Source organism: Lepus europaeus, chromosome 2, assembly GCF_033115175.1.
Source record: "Lepus europaeus isolate LE1 chromosome 2, mLepTim1.pri, whole genome shotgun sequence".
Taxonomy (NCBI): domain Eukaryota; kingdom Metazoa; phylum Chordata; class Mammalia; order Lagomorpha; family Leporidae; genus Lepus; species Lepus europaeus.
In genome coordinates this window covers 76,330,070-76,349,245 of record NC_084828.1, presented here as the reverse complement: position 1 = coordinate 76,349,245, position 19,176 = coordinate 76,330,070, and the positions used below count along the sequence as shown (strand labels likewise).

At 41.6% G+C, this 19,176-nt stretch overlaps 1 protein-coding gene across 1 annotated transcript in view; it reads left to right on the top strand.

Annotated features, from left to right (window-relative positions):
- GSK3B (glycogen synthase kinase 3 beta) overlaps window positions 1-8,844 on the top strand; it is a 233,731-nt gene extending 224,887 nt beyond the window's left edge. Inside the window, exon 11 of the mRNA XM_062208662.1 lies at window positions 8,562-8,844. Within this exon, the coding sequence (XP_062064646.1) occupies window positions 8,562-8,629 (68 nt within the window). The 3' untranslated portion in view covers window positions 8,630-8,844. The remainder of the gene's footprint in view (window positions 1-8,561) is intronic.
- Window positions 8,845-19,176: the final 10,332 nt, after the last annotated feature.

Genomic DNA, 19,176 nt, shown 5'->3' with positions numbered 1-19,176 from the left:
CCAGGAGCTTCTTTTGGGTCTCCCACACGGGTGTGGGTCATCTTCTGGTCATCTTGGGTCATCTGCTGCTTTCTCAGGCCATAGCAGAGAGCTGGATGGAAAGTGGAGCAGCCTGGTTTCGAACCAGGGCCCATATGGGATGCCGGCGCTTCAGGCCAGAGCGATAACCCACTGCACCACAGCACAGGCCCCACTAGAGAAGTTAATATGGATAAAAATCCACCCCCTCATGCCATCATGTCCATTAAATCCCCTTACTCTCCACCCAAATCTAAGACTTCCCTGTCCTGGAGAGCCTATTGGACTACCTGTCCAAGCGCTTTACTTGCACTAACCACCTCCCAAGTGCTGTCTTAACCACTATGCCAAGGCCCCACCCCCCAAATTTGATAATATTGAGGCTTTTGAGTACTTGAAATGTAGTTAGGCAAGTAAGGAAAACTAAATTGCAATTTTTATTTAATTTCAGTTTAAATAGCCATATGTAGTTAACAGCTACCAGATTGGAGAGTACAAATAGAACGTCCCATCACTGCCACAAGGCCAGACAATGAGCATTTTTATAAATTAGAAGGATTTCTCTTATATAGACCCATGGTTTTAGAATACTGATTCATGGTGACAAAGCCTTTGGAACCCCTCCTTCTCTGTTTAACATTTTCTGTTCTCTCCTTTCAGCCTATTGCCATGTTTTCTATTTAAACCCTTTGGCAACAGTTTTAACATGAGACCATTCACTCTCCTTCCCACTTTGATTTGCACATTGATCAACCACATTTGGTGCAGGGATCGTCTCTTTTGCTTGCTGATATATTCTGTGTATGTGTAGGGGCAGTGAACAGTGAGGAGTCAAAGTCTGAGTTTCCGAGTGCAGCAGCTATGTAGGACATTTTCCTCATTTAACAGATGACCATCAATCTATGATTCTTTTATACAGCAACTCTTCAGGGTCTTTGAGAATCTGTTAAAAAGAAAACTATGATCCTCTCCTAGAAAAAAAATATGTGTACCAGATATGGAATTTTACATATAAAAGTTTACTCTTGGGGGTTTGGCCTAGCAATCTTTTTAAAAAGATTATATTTATTTGAGAGGGAGAGACAGAAAAAGGTTTTCTTTCTTTTTTTTTTTTTTTTTTGACAGAGTGAACAGTGAGAGAGAGAGACAGAGAGGAAGGTCTTCCTTTTTCCGTTGGTTCACCCCCCAATGGCCGCTGCAGCCTGCGCACTGCGCTGATCCGAAGCCCGGAGCCAGGTGCTTCTCCTGGTCTCCCATGCGGTTGCAGAGCCCAAGGACTTAGGCCATCCTCCACTGCACTCCCAGGCCACAGCAGAGAGCTGGACAGGAAGAGGAGTGACCAGGACAGAATCCGGTGCCCCGACCGGAACTAGAACCCAGTGTGCTGGCACCGCAGGCGGAGGATTAGCCTATTGAGCCGCAGCGCCGGCCAGAGAAAGGTTTTCCATCTGTTGGTTTACTCCCCAGGTGGCCACAACCGTCAGAGCTGAGCCAAACTGAAGCCAGGAGCTTCTTCTCCCACATGGGTGTAGGGGCCCAAGGACTTGGGCCATCTTCCACCGCTTTCCCAGGCCACAGCAGACAGCTGGATCAGAAGAGGAGCATCTGGGACTTGAACCAGTACCCATATGGGATTCCAGTGCCACAGCTGGAGGCTTAGCCCACTACACCACAGCACCAGCCCCTCACCCTAGCAATTAACTTGCCCGTGTCCCACATCAGAATACTTGGGTTTGACTTCTAGCTCTGACTCCTGACTCCAGCTTCTTCCTAATGCATACCCTCAGAGACAGCAATAATGGCTAAAGTAGTTGGGATCCTGCCACCCACATGGATTGTGTTCCTGGCTCTCATCTTTGGCCCTGGCCCAGCTCCAACTATTGCAGGCATTTGGGAAGTGAACCACTGGATGGGAGTTCTGTATCTATTTACCTTTCAAATAAGTACATTTTAAAAAAATTTACTGTAGGGAAAAAATCACAGCTTTAAAGATTCTGTTGGGAACCTGAAATCTCGGGGTTCTACACTTGGCTTCTCTGTGAGATTGCCTGACTTCTTTTAACCTCTAAAGTATCTCTCTCTCTCACACACACACACACACAGAATAAAACTGGTTTTATACATGTGTAAAATTGCCTCTAAAACATCTGATACAGAAGCCATGCAACAATGGTCTCTGTTCAGAAAGCTGTTGGTTTTTGAGAGAATTGAGGGAAAAGCAATTGATCATCTGATTATTTTTTATCTTGTACAGTTTATTAATAGCATACCTAACTATTGTACAGGGTCTTATTCAGTGATACTCTTGTAGGTATGTAGACATATACCCTGAGTAGTATTTTAGTGTTTTGACACATACATATGTATTAGTTATTGATTGCTGTAAAAGTTAGCCACTTAAAATAAGAGTAAATGTTTATTATCTTACATGAACTCTTTGGGTCAGAAATTCAGAAGCAGCCTAGCTGGGTGGTTTGAGACAGTGGTCAGTCTCTCATGATGTAGTCAGACATCAGCTAGGAATGCAAGCACTTGATTGTCTGCCTGGGACTGGATGCTCTAGTTCTGGGGTGTCTCATGCATGTGGTTAGCAATCCTCTGTTGGCTTTGTGCAAGAGGCCTCAGTCTCTCACCTTGTAGACCTCTCCACAGTGCTGCCTGAAGGTCTGACATCATGGCAGCCGACTTCCCCTAGACCCAAATGTTCCTTCCTTCCCTTCCTCCTTGCAAAGCTGAATATTCTCACTTCCATCTCAGACCTACACTTGTTTTGTTGGGAGTAGAGGACTAGTTGTTTTTCCATAGTAGCATCAAAAGTGTGGGAAGTTTCAAAGTCAGTGGAACATCAGGTCTTTATTTGTTTCCAGAGCATAGATTTACATCTGTATGTACTCATATAGATGTGTTAATTATTATTATAAACCCATTAGTCTATTTTAATATATTGACTCATTTAGAATGAAAGTTCACTTAAACTCTTTCACTCCTTTGCTAGGAAATCTTTCCTGCTATCATCTGTTGCCCATAAGGGTGATCATGCTCTGTGCTCCCACTTATTTTATGTTCTTGGGGAACATTATTTAATGTCTTTGTGCCTTTTCCCTATTTGCAAAATGGGGAGAATAATTGTACCTATTTCTTGGGTTTGCTGTGTGGGCTAAATGAGATGCCTACAGAATACAGTGTTTAGCACATTGGTAAGTACTCGGATGTGAACTGCTACCACTGATACTTATTGTAGTCACACTAGATTATAAATGTGTGTATGTTTATACATATGTATATATGTGTATGTGTGTATGTGTGTTCAATGTCTCTTTCACTTTTGCATTTGTTTAACAGTTACTATATGCCATGCACTATGCCCAGCAGTTTATAGGTCTGATTTCATAGGTAGCTGGTAGGTACCAGTGAAGAAATCGAGGGGTACAGAGGTTAAGTAATCTGTTCTAAAATCAAACAGCCATTAAGTTTACAACTAGGCTTTATAATAAATGTTGAGAGATTTGATTAGATTTAAGAAAATGCAACTGTCTGAAACTTAGAAGAACATCTCAGGACCAAAAAAACAAAAACCTGTAGATTCATAATCAAAATGATCTTTGCTTCTAATGCCAGGTAGCATCACTTTTACCAGTGCATATGCAAAGAGAAGAGAATGTAAGGAGGAATTAAATAAAGTTTACTGCTTTTCTAGAACCACTGTAGAAATGTGTGAGAGGAAAAATTGTAGAAATTACAATAGGCCGCTACCGCGGCTCACTTGGCTAATCCTCTGCCTGCGGCGCCGGCACTCCGGGTTCTAGTCCCAGTTGGGGCGCCATTTCTGTCCCGGTTGCTCCTCTTCCAGTCCAGCTCTCTGCTGTGGCCTGGGAAGGCAGTGGAGGATGGCCCAAGTTCTTGGGCCCTGCACCCACATGGGAGACCAAGAGGAAGCTCCTGGCTTTGGATCAGCGCAGTGTGCCGGCCGTAGCGGCCATTTGGGGGGTGAACCAATGGAAAAGGAAGACCTTTCTCTCTCTCTCTCTCTCTCACAGTCTAACTCTGCCTGTCAAAAAAAAAAAAAAAAAGGAAATTACAATATATAGGGACCAGTGCTATGGCATAGCGGTAAAGCTGCCGCCCATAGTGCCAGCATCCCATATGGGTGCTGGTTCGAATCCCAGCTGCTCCACTTCCGATCCAGCTGTCTGCTATGGCCTGGGAAACCAGAAGATGACTCAAGTCCTTGGGCCCTTGTATCCATGTGGGAAGAGCCAGAGGAAGCTCCTGGCTCCTGGCTTTGGATCAGCATAGCTCCGGCCATTGCAGCCAATTGGGGAGTGAACCAGTAGATGGAAGACCTCTCTCTCTCTCCCCCTCTCTCTGTAACTCTGCCTTCCAAATAAGTAAATAAATCTTTAAAAAAAAAAAAAAAGGAAATTGCAAGATATATCCAAATCCAATAACAGCCTTATTTAAACTTTAATAAAATAAGCATTTTTATTATAGAAGATGTATAGTTAGTTTCACTTATATAAAATATAGAATGACATTAGGAACAAAATAAGCATTTACCAAGAGTTGTTTCTTGGATTATTTCTGAAAAGGCAGTCATCTGTGTTGTCTTGTTTTCTGCTTTTCTTTCACCTAGTTTCTTCCTAGCCACCTCTTCACTAGCAGCTCCTACATTACCTACTTTAGTCAGTATACTTAACTGTCCAACCAACCAACTTTCCTTCCTTCATGCCTTCTTCCTTTCTTCTCCCCCCTGACCCCCATCACTCTTCTTCCCTTCAGTTTACTTATTATTTATTTATTTGAAAGGCAGAGTTACTGAGAGAAAAGGAGAGTAGAGTTCTTCCATCTGCTGTTTCACTTCCCAAAGGCTGGGGCTGGGCCAGACTGAAGCTTGGAAACTGGAACATCCAGGTTTCTCCCCTGAGTGACAGTGGCCCCAGCATTTGGGCCATCTTTGATTGCTTTCCCAGGCACATTAGCAGGGAACTGGATCAGAAATGGAATAGTCCAAACATGAACCGACACTGATGGAATGCCATTATCATAGGCAACAGCCTTACCCACTGTGCTACAACTCTGGCCCTTATCTAACCACCGTTACTATTGGACTAAAGAATTTATGAAATATAGCTTTTTCTGTCAGCCAGGTAGTCTGTTGAACCTACATTGATTGTTCAGTTTGTAGAACTTCTCCTTTAAAAAAAGAAAACAAAAAACACTTTTCCCCTCCTGATACTCTTTTTTTCTCAGCATAGTTTTCAGTGAAGCTCATTGCGTTAGAGAAAGATTCAGTTTGTCTGTTGAGGTTTTTGTTTGTTTTGTTTGTTTTTGGTGGATAAGTACAGATATGAAGAATATTTGTAATAAAAAACAATTACTTTTTAAAGATTTATTCATAAACTGATCTGGAAATAATTGAAAGGAAAATATGAGATCATTCAATCACAAATCCGAGGAGCTGGACATCTGCAAAGTTGTAGCTAAATAGGATTTTGCCGAAGAGCAAACTAACGTAAATGGGCTAGTGTTCGTGTAGGTGAGGTATTTACCGAACTCAGCCTTGGCTAATGACTGCCATGGCCAGAGCTGCTAACAGTGCTGGTATGTGTGCTGATACAGTGATCAAACACATTAATAAATTCTTGGTGATTGGTTCCTTAAGTCCTGGAAAGGCCAGAATGACAGTTCTACCCGTTACTCTTCCCATGCCAAAAATGAGAGGGGAATACTGTTCGATAAAGAAGTACATATGTTCTGAGTGTCATCTGAAGCACAGGAAATACTACAATAAACATGGATTCTAATCCTGAGGTAGCTCTGTGATCTTTCAGGCTTTCTCTGGAATGTTGTTTTTAAATGTATCTTGTGCCAAATCTTGAAAGTGAACATTTTTCCTGAAAAAGGCCTAGAGTACTCTGGCCTAGGCAGGAATTGATACTGGGTTTTTTATAGTGGAGAATTTGGATGGTCGTTGAGGGTAAAACTCCCTTTAAGCCGATTATTTTCTGAGGAAGACCACAGTCAACAAAGAAATATTAAGACATGGTCACCCACTGGTTATCAGGAAAGGCAGTCTTAACCCAGCTTTTGAAGGATAAGTTCTGTCACATATCCTCTCCTGCCACCTGTTTGTGTGCCATATTGATGAGTTAATGAAATTCCATGCCATAGTCAGTTTGAACCTAGTACATGGGCTCTGGTTCCATAATGTTCACTCTTACTTACGTGGCAAGAAACTGAGAAGCAGTTATGGGAGTTTTGAGGAAATTTAATGAATTGAACACAATCATTTGGGGACAGCATTGTGGTACAGTGTGTTAGCTGCTACCTGGGATGCTAGCATCCCATATGAGCATGAGTTCAAGTCTTGGCTGCTCCATTTCAGACCCAGCTCCCTGTTAATGCTCCTGGGAAAGTAGTGGAAGTTGGCCCAAATAATGGATGGAGTTCCAGGTTCCTGGCTTCAGGCTGGTCCAGCCTTTGTGATCATTTGGGGAGTGAACCAGCAGATGAAAGATTTCTTTCTCTCTCTCTCTCTGTCTCTCTGTGTGTGTGTGTGTATACATATATATATTCCACACACATTTCAAATAAATAAATCATTTTTAAAAATAAGTACACAGGAGCCAGTGTTGTGGCATAGCTGGTAAAGCCACCGCCTGCAGTGCTGGCATTCCATATGGGCACCAGTTCGAGTCCCAGCTGCTCCATTTCCTATCTAGCTCCCTGCTGATGTGCCTGGGAAAGCAGTGGAAGATCGTCCAAGTCCTAGGGCCCATGCACCCTCATAGGCAACCTGGAAGAAGCTCCAGGCTCCTGGCCTCAGATTAGACCACCTCTGGCTGTTGTGGCCATTTGAGGAGTGAACCATTGGGTGGAAGACTTACTCTCTCTCTCTCTCTCTCTCTCTCTCTCTCTGCCTCTGTAACTCTGCCTTTCAAATAAATAAATTTTAAAAAGATAAATAACTATTCAAGGCTATTATCAAATAAAAAGATAATAACAAATGCTGGTGAGAATGTGGAAAAAGGGGAACTCTTACACCCTGTTGATGGGAATATAAATTGGTACAACCAATATGGAAAACAGTATAGAGATTTTAAAAAAAAAAAACTAGAAATAGAACAGCTATATTATCTAGTAGTTCCACTACTGAGTATATATATCCAAAAGACATGAAATTGTCTTATCAGACTCTATCATGTTTATTGCACCACTGTTCATGATAGCCAAGATAGAAAATCAACCAGGATCTCCATCATCAGATCAATGGATAAAGAATGTATGGAATATAAATAGGAATACTATTCAGCCATAAAAAAGAATGAAATCTTGTCACTTGCATCAGAATGAATGGAACTGGAAGACATATTGTTAAGTGAAATAAGTCAGACACAGAAAGACAAATACCACTTGTTCTCCCTTGTATGTAAGAACTTTAAAAAACCAACTCTGAACACAGAATGTTGATTACTAGAGACTAGTAGGAGTGGAAGAGAGAGGGAGTTTAGATTTTAAAAGGGGGGGGGGGCGGAGCTGGGTGTGATTTACAGATTGTGATAAATTTGTCACACAAATGTAAGATGTTAACAATAGGGAAAGCGGGATGTAGGATGTAGGGGATTCTTGGTACTATCTCACAATTTTTTGTTTTGTAAATTTAAAGCTGTTTTGAAATTAAAAGTTTTAGAAAAAAAGAAAAGAAAACATAATTCAAATTAAAGGGTGTCCACATTTCTTTCCTCAAAGGCTGCGTCAAAAATATGTAAGAGCAGATTGTTTTGGAGGCAGGAAAATTAGAAACTTAGAAAGGAAGAATAGTATTTTTAGAGTGGATAGAAAAATGTTTAATAGCTCATCCTTTAGTTAAGAATTTCTGTGTGTCCTTGGAGTCGTTTGTGTTTCCAGTACCAAATATTGCATTTAGCCATGATTTTGGTTACTCTAGTCATCATAGAATGTGAGAGATTTACAAATCCCTTCAGTCCTAGAAAGACAGAAACTTCTGGGTTTCCTTTTGGTGTCACCAGCTTTGATGGCCAAAGACATTATGGCTCCTAAACAAGTGGTTCTTGGAAGTTGCCCATCCTGTTCAAGCCACCTCTCTTGCCCAGGGCTTACACTTGAAATCATAAGCATGAAAGGCAGCAGAAACACTCCTAGTCATTGTATGTGATGGCAGAGATGCACATGCAGCTTGGTTAGCCACTGAAAATGGCAGTATGCTGCCTACCGAAATGCTGGGCCAATCTGGACACTATTAGATGCTCACTTAAATGTTAAAGGATGCTGTGAAATAATAATGCATCTTTAAAATGGAGAAGGAAACAATGGTTAGATGTGAAGTTGCCATATTTTCAAAGGATTGGGCAAAATAAATTCTTATTGCCAAAATATTTGACCATAAGATGCTTTATTGAATAAGTTGGTGCTATAAAACAATATCCAAGATAACCACTAGGAAGTCAACGTAACTCACAGTACTTGTTCTTTTGGGGTTGTTATAACATTGCTTATGTTCTCTTGGGACTTTGCATTTACAGATGCTAATGCTGGAGACCGTGGACAGACCAATAATGCCGCTTCTGCATCAGCTTCCAACTCCACCTGAACAGTCGCAAGCAGCCAGCTGCACAGGAAGAACCACCAGTTACTTGAGTGTCACTCAGCAACACTGGTCACGTTTGGAAAGAAAATTAAAAAGAGAAAAAAAAAACCTGTTCATTTTAGTGTTCAATTTTTTTTATTATTGTTGTTGTTCTTATTTAACCTTGTAAAATATCTATAAATACAACAGTTTCATTGTATTCTCACTTTGAGGGAGATCCAGGGGGTGGGAGGGGTTGTGGGGAGGGGAAAGCGGAGCACTAGAACACAATCTCTCTCCCACGACAATCTTTTTTTTTTTTTTTTTTAATCAAAAGTCTGCTGTTGTATACTTTAAAAACAGGACTCCTGCCTCATGCCCCTTCCACAAAAAGAAGAAAACCTTGTTCTGTGCTGAAAGTTTTCTTTTAAAGTCTAGCGTAAGACATTGGTATAGTACACAGCTTGAAATTGGTTGGGAGCTTAGCAGGTATAAATCAGTGGGGACTTAAATGTCACTTGTAAAATTAATCCATATCCTCGGGTATTTGAAAACTTGGCCTTTGGCATGTTGGTGGCAGGTGTGGCAGACAAAAAAGGAAATGTGTATCATTTATGTCCGAGGGAAGTCAATAAAATTTGAAACTCTAAGGGGAAGATTCTTGATTGACTGACCTAGGTTTTGTGTTGTTCTTAATCAGTGCTAGTGGTGGAAAGCCGGTGTAGGAGGAGCAGCAAGCAGATGGCTGATGTGCCTGCTCAGCTGCTGGATCTTTGTTTGCCTGACCAAAGCTTCTCTCCAAATCTTGGTACAGTTTTAAACTAGTGATCTAGGAAGAGACTGAGAAAGGTGTTGAGCAGGCCGCTGAGGCTGCAGAGGTCAAAGACTGTTGAGCCTAGAGAAAGGAGACCAGGGGCAGATCTCACCACTGTGAATGGATTTGGACTGTTTTTCTGAAGTTGCTTCCCTTGGAAAGATACACTTGAGAGGACATTAGAGTTAAATAATGTGAACTGCAACAGTCTACTGGTTTATTTTTCATATTTTGTAATTGAAAATTGAGCTTGCAGAAATTGCCACATTCTACATACATAGCTCTAATTTTAAATCCAAATCTAGAATCCGTATTTAATTTTCAGCTTTTTTTAACCTCATGCTTTTTAAATTTATTTATTGATGCATGTCAGATAGGCCATTATGATTTTAGATGATAGGGGTATTAAAAACTACACAATGATAAGCAGTCACCTGTACCTGCTGACTTTATATGAAAGCTGATTATATAAATGTGTGTATATATGTTATATATACATATATTGAATACTGCCTCTTTTTTTTTTTTTTTTTTGTCTACAGTATCAAAACTGACTGGTTGAAGCATGAGAAGAATGTTTCTCCCCCACACTCAGTTAAGAGTTTCTGTTTGTTTTCTTTGTGTATCAGTTAATAATGTAAGAATCAGTCTCTGTTTTTGAAGAAAAAGCAATATTCCTTGGAAAGCAAGGAGGATTGAAGGGTTATGTTTGCAGTGAGGAAATAGATTTTCACAACTAGTTTGTTTTATACTTTTAAGGTTGACATCTATGTGGGCCTTATATACTCTAAAATGAACCTTAGTCACCTTGGTGCTTATGGGCCATTACTTGACCTATGAATCTTTAAGGCACAATCAGTTGTATTTTACATTTAAAGATCACTTGAGTAATGGCCGCCTTTCCCTCCTACCTGCTTCTTCCCCACACACTTTCCAAGGGTAGCCAATAAGGGCTGCAGAGCCCAGCCCTAGGTTTTGTGTAACTTCCCTTCACCCTCCTCATTGCCACCTTTGGTCGTGTTAGGGGTCTCACCCTCCAGGTGGTTTGGAAGTGGAGTCTCTTGGCAGCCCTCGTGCGGGCCCTCACACCCTGTCCTGCTTCTGAACCGTGTGTGTGACTCTCCAGCAGAGTCGTACTGCCTGCTGATGTGAACCAGTACCCAGGATGATGAGTGTGAGCCGTCTTAGTTTTCACTCACTGTTTAGCTAAGCTGTTAGGCCAGAAAAGAGGTTTCTTAAACCTCTGATTATATCGGAGTTCATGAGAAAGGAAAACACACTCAGTCAATCCAAATGAAACAAATCGAATTTTCCTTCTTACTAAGTGCTTCTGAGAGCTAATTAAGATTTGAAATAAGCCTGAATTCAGAATATTCAACAGCAGAATTCCTTAAAGGAGATGTCTTTGATAGATCATTTCCAAAAAGAATCTATAAAAAATCTGAACAGTCAGGACTGTGACAGAAAAGGATCTGTTTTCAGATCAAACTGCCCAGCCAAAAATATTTGGATACAGACACTACTCTGGACTTTGGTGTACTTTCTAGAGTCCATAAAAATTAGTGCTTGTTTTAGGAAACACTCCCACCCCCACCCCCACGCCCAAGAAATGGGATGAGTTGAAGAGAGAGAAGTCAGATGCTTTTCTCTGTGCGAGTACATGTGTGTGTGCGCATGTGAGGGCTGAGGTCTGTGATTTTTCTTTCTCAAGGATCATGGCAGGATCATAGAACTCTTTTATACAAGTGAGAACCAGGTCTCTGAATATCTTTTTGTAAATAATAATAATAAAAAGCTCCTCACCAAATTCAAGCTTGTACATTATATTTTCTTTCAATGTTTTTAAATTTTAAGTTTTATTGTTTTGTATGTAAATATGTGGACCCAGGAACTGTTATTAATGAGCAAAAAGTTACTGTTCAGGGCAGTGATTCTGTTTAATAATCAGACAAAATGTAGACGAGCTTTTTAAAGCCATATAGTTTTAACTCTGTACAGTAGGTACTGGCCTGTATTATTGTAACAATAACTCTAGCAATGTATAGTGTATCTATATAGTTTGGAGTGCCTTCGCTTCCGTGTGTTTTTTTGTTTCTGTTTTTCATTTTTAAAATTTTAATTGATTTTCTTTATTCATGTCTCCCTGCCCATCCGTTTCCCTTTGAAAAATAATAACTCAGTCATAACAGTATCTTTGCCCCTTCCACAGTTAAGTTTCAAGTGAGATACCAAGCTCAGGAGTAGGAAGAGGAAATCGTGTTTGTGATCTCATTTAAACCCTGCATTTGTTTTGGTTCTGAAACGTCTGTTTCCTCCTTAGCAGTGACCAGTTTCATTTCATACTTAGTCCATTCAGGGACTCAGTGTAGTGCAGGGAGCCCTAGAGCTGGAGGATATCCAGTGGATTGGATTTTGCTCATCTCTTCTACAAACCCTAATCATGGGTCTTATGGGCAGATTCTGAGAGCCCCCTATGCTCTCTCTCTTCTCTTTATCTACTTCCCTCCCTAATGAGAGAGCAAGAAAATTTGTTTTAAAAATGAAGGTTTCTTACATAGTATCGAATTTTGCTCCATCAGTGGTCTAAAGTGCTACAGTGCAATGGCTAGTAGTGACTGCTCGCAGTGCTGCCATGGTGATAGAGGACTGTTATTTCAACAGGGAACTGCTAGCCCATTCCCTCTCTCTGAGCATCTCTACCCCTGTCCAATGAGATGTCATTTTAATTTCTTTTTTAAAAATCAGTTTAATTCCTACTGTTTGCCCTACATGAAGGCCTTTTTGGGGAAAAAAAAAAAAAAGTATTTGTTTTACCTCCCAAATACTCCATATGTCTTGAATAGAAGAAAAAAAAAGAACTTTACCAAACCAAAGGTTGCTATTTTTGAAACACCATGTGTTCATTCCAGCAAGGCAGAAGACTGCACCTTCTTTCCAGTGACATGTTGTGTCATTTCTGAAAGTCCTCTTAATTTTTAGACACATAGTTTTGATTTGTATCTTAACAGAGAATGCCTAGCCAGTCACCTTGTCTTCACCAGTGCAAAGGTTTCTAAGAGCTCTGTTATATTCTCTATCCCTGTGGATATAAAGACACTGGCATTTCACTTATTTTCCCCCTCTTTCCTTTTTAAAGGATATAACTTTGGAATCTTCCAAAGGAAGTTTGGCCAACGCCAGATCCCCAGGAGTTTGGGGGTTTTTTCTTTGTTTTAACCAAAATCATATCTTAGTTCCTATCATTCATGTTGTGATCATCTAATCACAGAGCTGAATACTCTTCTCCCCATATAGAAAAATGAAGCTTGCTCTTTTGACAGAATCTGTCTTCTCTGGTAGATACCTGAGCCACTGAAAATAAGAGACAACTAAAAGCACAGTAGAGTCCCAGACTAAGGTCTACCTTTGAAAGTAATCCCTGGGGTCTGGATTATTCTCACAAGGGTTATGCCATTTTATTCAAGTTTGTTGCTCCGTTTTGCACTTCCACAATAAAAGCAAAATGACAACCAGAACATAAGGGGTTAGCTTGACAAAGTAGACTTCCTTGTGTTAATTTTTAAGTTTTTTTTCTTATATCTGTCTACAGGCAGATACAGATAGATATATGAAAATGTGCTTGCCTGTAAAATTTGCATTTATAAATGTGTTGCCGATGGATCACTTGGGCCTGTACACATACCAATTAGCGTGACCACTTCCATCTTAAAAACAAACAAAATTTATTATATATATATATATATAAAGGACTGTGGGTTGTATACAAACTATTGCAAACACTTGTGCAAATCTGTCTTGATATAAAGGAAAAGCAAAACCTGTATAACATTACTACTTGAATGCCTCTGTGACTGAATTTTTTTCATTTTAAATATAAACTTTTTTGTGAAAAGTATGCTCAATGTTTATTTTCCCCTTCCCCATTCCCTTGTAAATACATTTTGTTCTATGTGACTTGGTTTGGAAATAGTTAACTGGTACTGTAATTTGCATTAAATAAAAAGTAGGTTAGCCTGGAAATGAAATTAAAATTCACAAGTGTGTGGTCTTTATTTCAGTACGCAACCCTCTTTCTTCACTCTACCTATTTTACCACTGCAATATGTAATCACGTCACCATCTCTGTTCCTCTAATTAGGGAAACATGAATCTTTGTTATAAAAATCAAGATAGGAACACCACTTCTAGTTCTTTCAGATGATCTTACTCCATTGTATAGCCACAAGAGGTGCAGCTTCCATCTCGGAAACCTTTGGATTTGATGTAGAGGAAGCTTTACAGACACTGCTTTGGAAAGAAAGAAAACATCCCTGAAACGGACAATTGTAAAAACGTGTATAAGCTGCTGTCTTTGATTACTGTGTTCATGGTTCTGTGTCACTGTATTTTCTTTTAACTTTCATCCTATTAGCAATGGTCTTTGGGGGTCTCTGTAAACTATATGAACACCACAAACAGTGGGACTGTACCTCCCAGGTAACCAACACATGTTGTGTTTTGAGTCTGCTCATTTCCAGTACTGGATGATGTATGTAAACATGTTATGTCTCTTAGTGCAAAAAGAAACATCATTTTTTTAGGGCTGGTTCACTCTGTCCAGCCTATCTAAAGGCTAGATATAAGGTCATGTGACTGCTGCTTCAATAAAAACAAATTTATATTCGATAAAGTCTGGTCCTCTTTATTTATTGCTGTGGTGACGGGATTAACCAATTAATGTACCAGTGAAGATGGTGGGGAGATTGGATCAACAACAAGACAGACGATGCTACTTGGGATGGTTCTCCTGGGGGCACTGAGGTGTACTTGTTTGGAGTTCACTGCTACCTTGTTTTGGTCCTGCCTTAGCTCTAAGTTGGGATTGAGTTAAACAGTATGTTAAGTATCCTGCCAAATAGCCTTTTTACTTGCAATCCTGAAAGATGCTTTTTCAGTTTCTAAGTCCTTGTGAAAAGCACTGACCAAACAGCGCGTTGAGATCCTCTCGCAGGAGAGCAGAAATGGTAGGTGCTATTTTAGAAGGTGTTCTAGAAAGTAGGAACAGAGATGTTGATCAGTTGCAGCTCCCTTATGTAAAAGGAAAAGAACACAAGTAATAGGATGGTCACCCATTTTCCATGTAAATAATTCATACACCTATCAGATTGAGGGGAGGATATACAAATGGCAAGTTACCAGGGAAATACAAACTTCTATGCAAATGGCAAGATGAGGCTCTCAAGTTTTCAGGTTAAGTTAGATGGGTGTGCTTCTTCACATCCTCTTTCTCCAGAAATGAGAGGCCACTCTGGGCCGTCTCTCATTTCTTGTTGTGTCATGACTTTGACCAAAGTCCAGGTCAAGTAGGCTGCAACATGACTGACAAATGGAACAAAGTGTACAGTAGCTTACTTAGATCTTTGTCCTGAGCTTTGGAAACTAACCGAACCAGGATCTTGAAAAAGAACAGTGGCCACAGATGTCTTAGAAACTAATGCTTTGTTCTACTTTCTCAAAAGTTCAGGGAGGAGCCAGTGTTGTAGCCTAGCAAGTAAAGCCACTGCCTGCAATGCCAGCACCCCTTACAGACACCGGTTTGTGTCTCAGCTGCTCTACTTTGGATCCAGCTCTCTGGGAAAAGCAGCAAAAATGGCCCAAGTACCTGGGCCCCTGTCACATGGGAGACCCAGAAGCTCCTGCCTCCTTGCTTCAACCCCTGGCTCAGTGCTGGCCAGTGCAGCCATCTGCAGAGTAAACCAATGGAAGACTCATTGTCTCTTCCCTCTCTCCTCCTCCTCTCCTCTCTCCTCTCTTCTCCTTCCTTCCCTCCCTTCCCCTCCTCCCTCCTCCCTTCTTCTCCTCCTCTTTCTTCTTCTCTCTCAAACTCTTTCAAAATTAAATAAATCTTAAAAAATTCAGGAAAGGGAATAATGAAAAGCCAGATGTTTGACAATAGGAAACTTGAGTCTGGCTCCTAGTCCCATAACTTGAGAGCCACAAAACTGCTGAAAAGAAATATCTGTTGTAGCTCTTTGGTGTATCTAACCTAGAATCTTAGTTAATCTTGGACTACATTTAGTAGTTATAGTCTGTATAAATCACATGTGCATATCAATTCAATGTGCGGAGTGTTTTAAATCAATACCAGGAGGTGGGAGTTTACCTCACAAACCCATCTTAATCTAACCTACCCTCACCTTTCCCTAGGCACCTCTGACAACAATTTCAGGCTCTTGAACGAGTAGCACACTGAAATTGTTTTAATCAGCAAGGGGATATGCATATGAACACAGCTAAATGGAATTTATATTTCTAAATTACACATTTATACTTTTAATTGAATCCATAATTAGGCAAAACTTCTGGGAGCAAGAGCTGTATAATTTAGAAAGAGGAACTCTTTCTCCCTCAATTGCTTTTCTAAAAATGAGTGCTTTCTCCCTTTGCTGCAGAAAAGGCTAGTAAGTCTAGAGATATGTCAGGGATTGTGCTGACTTACATTGATTTCTATTGATGGTGTCTTAGATTTTCAAAGTTTGGTTGTAAAATAGTAAAAGCTAAGCAATTATTTGTTTCTAAAATTCAGTTACCTTGCAGTTTCATTTGCAATTGATTATTAAACATTTAGAATTTATTCAACTACTACTTTTTTTTTTTTTTTTTTGACAGACAGTGAGAGAGGGAGAGAGACAGAAAGGTCTTCCTTTTTCCGTTGGTTCACCCCCCCCAAGTGGCCGCTATGGCTGGCGCATTGCGGCCGGCGCGCTGCGCTGATCTGAAGCCAGGAGCCAGGTGCTTCCTCCTGGTCTCCCATGTGGGTGCAGGGCCCAAGCACTTGGGCCATCCTCCACTGCACTCCTGGCCACAGCAGAGAGCTGGACTGGAAGAGGAGCAACCGGGACAGAATCCGGGGTGCCAGTGCCGCAGGCGGAGGATTAGCCTAGTGAGCCGAGGCGCCTGCCCCACTACTACATTTTTAATTATAGTACTTAGACCTTGAATTTTTATGTAAAACAATCCTTTCATGAACAAACCAAGTTGAATGATCAAATTTTGCATTTTTAAAAAATGTATTTGAAAGAGTTACACAGAGGGAGAGACACAGAGAGAGATCATCCATCCTCTAGTTCACTCCCCAAATGGCTGCAATGGCCTGGGCTGGGCCAGGCTGTCGCCAGGAGCCAGGGGCTTCATCTGGGTCTCCCAGGGGGTGCCGGGGCCCAAGCACTGCATTCTTAGAGCAAGAGTCTTAAGATGTGTAAAGGGCAATAAGTAGTGATATACAAAGGAGCTATAAAAAGTTAATGGAAATTTCCTATGATGAAAACACTGCATGGTTTCAAAGATCTTTTGCACCAAAGGAAAAAACTTTTAATTTCATTTTTCCGTGAATATTTTAAAGTTCTCTGTAGGTAGAGCATAAATAGATAATGTGTGTGTTTATGTAATATATACTATTTCCTTACTCCCACATTTCTTTTTTTCCCCAGAAAAGAAACGCAAATAATTTTAACATCTCCAGCCAAGAACATACTTGCTGAGCTGAAGTTATAGGTGTGGAGTACATAATGTAGAATTGGTTAAAGTGTTATTTGTGGAAATACAAGAAAAAATTTTATTTAGGGGCAGCCATTGTGGTGCAATGGGTTAAGCCATCTGCTTGGAACCGGCCCCTTGGGATCCCCACATTCCATTTGGAAATGCCTGGGATCCAGTCTCACCTCCACCTTCTGATCCAGCTTCCTGCTAATGTGAGATAGCAGATACTAGCTCAAGTACTTGGGTTCCTCCCATCCACTGGAGAGGAGTCCTGGGCTTCTGGCTGCAGCATGGCCCAGCCCTGGCTCCTGTTGGCTTTTGGAAAACAAACCCAAGAATAAAAGATCTCTTCCCCCTCTGCCTTTCAAATAAACTTTTTTTAAAAAAACAAAGATCTTTCTTTCTCCCTTTCTTCTCTTTTTCTCCTCTTTCTTTTTTTTCTTTTTCTTCCTTCTTTGAAAGGCAGAGTTACAGAAAGAGAGAGAAAGGCAGAGAGATCTTCCATCTGGTGGTTCACTCCCCAAAATGGCCACAACAACCAGGGCTGGGCTGGGCCAGATGGAAGCCAAGAGGCTGGAACTCCATTCAGGTCTCCCACGTGGGTGTCAAGGGCCCAGTGGGTATCAGGGGCATGTGGGTGTTGGGGGCCTAGGCATTTGTTCCATCTTCCACTGCTTTCCCAGCCATTAGGGAACAGCCAGTACTTGAACCGGTGCTCATAGGGGATGCCAGTGTCTCGTGCATCTGCTTAGCCTTGTGCCACAACACTGGCCCCTCAAACTTTTTTTTTTTTTATTTGACAGGTAGAGTCATAGACAGAGACAGAGAGAAAGGTCTTCCTTCTGTTGGTTCATTCCCCAAATGGCCGCTACAGCCAGTGCTGAGCCAATCCGAAGCCAGGAGCCAGGTGCTTCTTCCTGGTCTCTCATGCGGGTGCAGGGCCCAAGCACTTGGGCCATCCTCCACTGCCCTCCCGGGCCACAGCAGAGAGCTGGACTGGAAGAGGAGCAACTGGGACTAGAACCCGGCGCCCATTTGGGATGCCGGCACCACAGGTGGAGGATTAACCAAGTGAGCCATGGTGCCGGCCCAGGCCCCTCAAACTTTGAAAAGCATTTTATTCAAAGATGGCTATAAACAAAGCAGATACTTTGATACTCTAGCTTTGAGGACACACAGGAATAGTAGATGTGTGCAAATGGTTCTGCTCCAACACATTTACTGACTATCACCATAGTCTCAGACTGGAGCAGTCCAGCATTCTGGGCTCAGAAGCAAACACGGGCTCCAGTCAGATGGGGAACAGACCTGCTCTCACCAAGTCACATGCATATACCCACAACCACCATGCCTATCCTTCCTCTCACATACACAAGTGCCTTAGGGAACCCTCACTTGGATTCCAGATAACCACAGAACTCCAGTACAGCTCAGCATCCAAAGAAATTTCTCATGCTTCTTATATCACTTGTTACTTCTCCTTTTGATCCAAGTTATTTGGATTTCTGCTTTGTTTTCTTTTTATTTATTTATTTATTTATTTATTTATTTTTTTTGACAGGCAGAGTGGACAGTGAGAGAGAGAGAGAGAGACAGAGAGAAAGGTCTTCCTTTTGCCGTTGGTTCACCCTCCAATGGCCGCCGCGGTAGCGCGCTGCGGCCGGCGCACCGCGCTGTTCCGATGGCAGGAGCCAGGTGCTTATCCTGGTCTCCCAGGGGGTGCAGGACCCAAGCACTTGGGCCATCCTCCACTGCACTCCCTGGCCACAGCAGAGAGCTGGCCTGGAAGAGGGGCAACCGGGACAGGATCGGTGCCCTGACCGGGACTAGAACCCGGTGTGCCGGCGCCGCAAGGCGGAGGATTAGCCTGTTGAGCCACGGCGCCGGCCATCTGCTTTGTTTTCTTAACAATAAACTCTCTGAGGCCAAGAAACATGTGGGCCAATGTCAGATGCCCCATAGCAGGTTGCATAACAAGTGTTCTTCAAAAAGGTCATGGAAAATGGAATTACAAGGTAAGTTTACTTTAGCATGCACAAAAAAACTTGAAATTGAAGGCTAGTGGTTTTTTATAACATTTTCCATGAAATTTTTTAAGATCCTCATAATTTACTGCTTAATATGTGCAGGATCTTAGTCCACCCGAACGAGGATGGACTGGGTCCAAAGAAAGGTAAGTGCACCGCTCGCCCGTTCCCCAGCCTCCCGATCCCGGAGACAGACGCAGCGGAGAATCAAG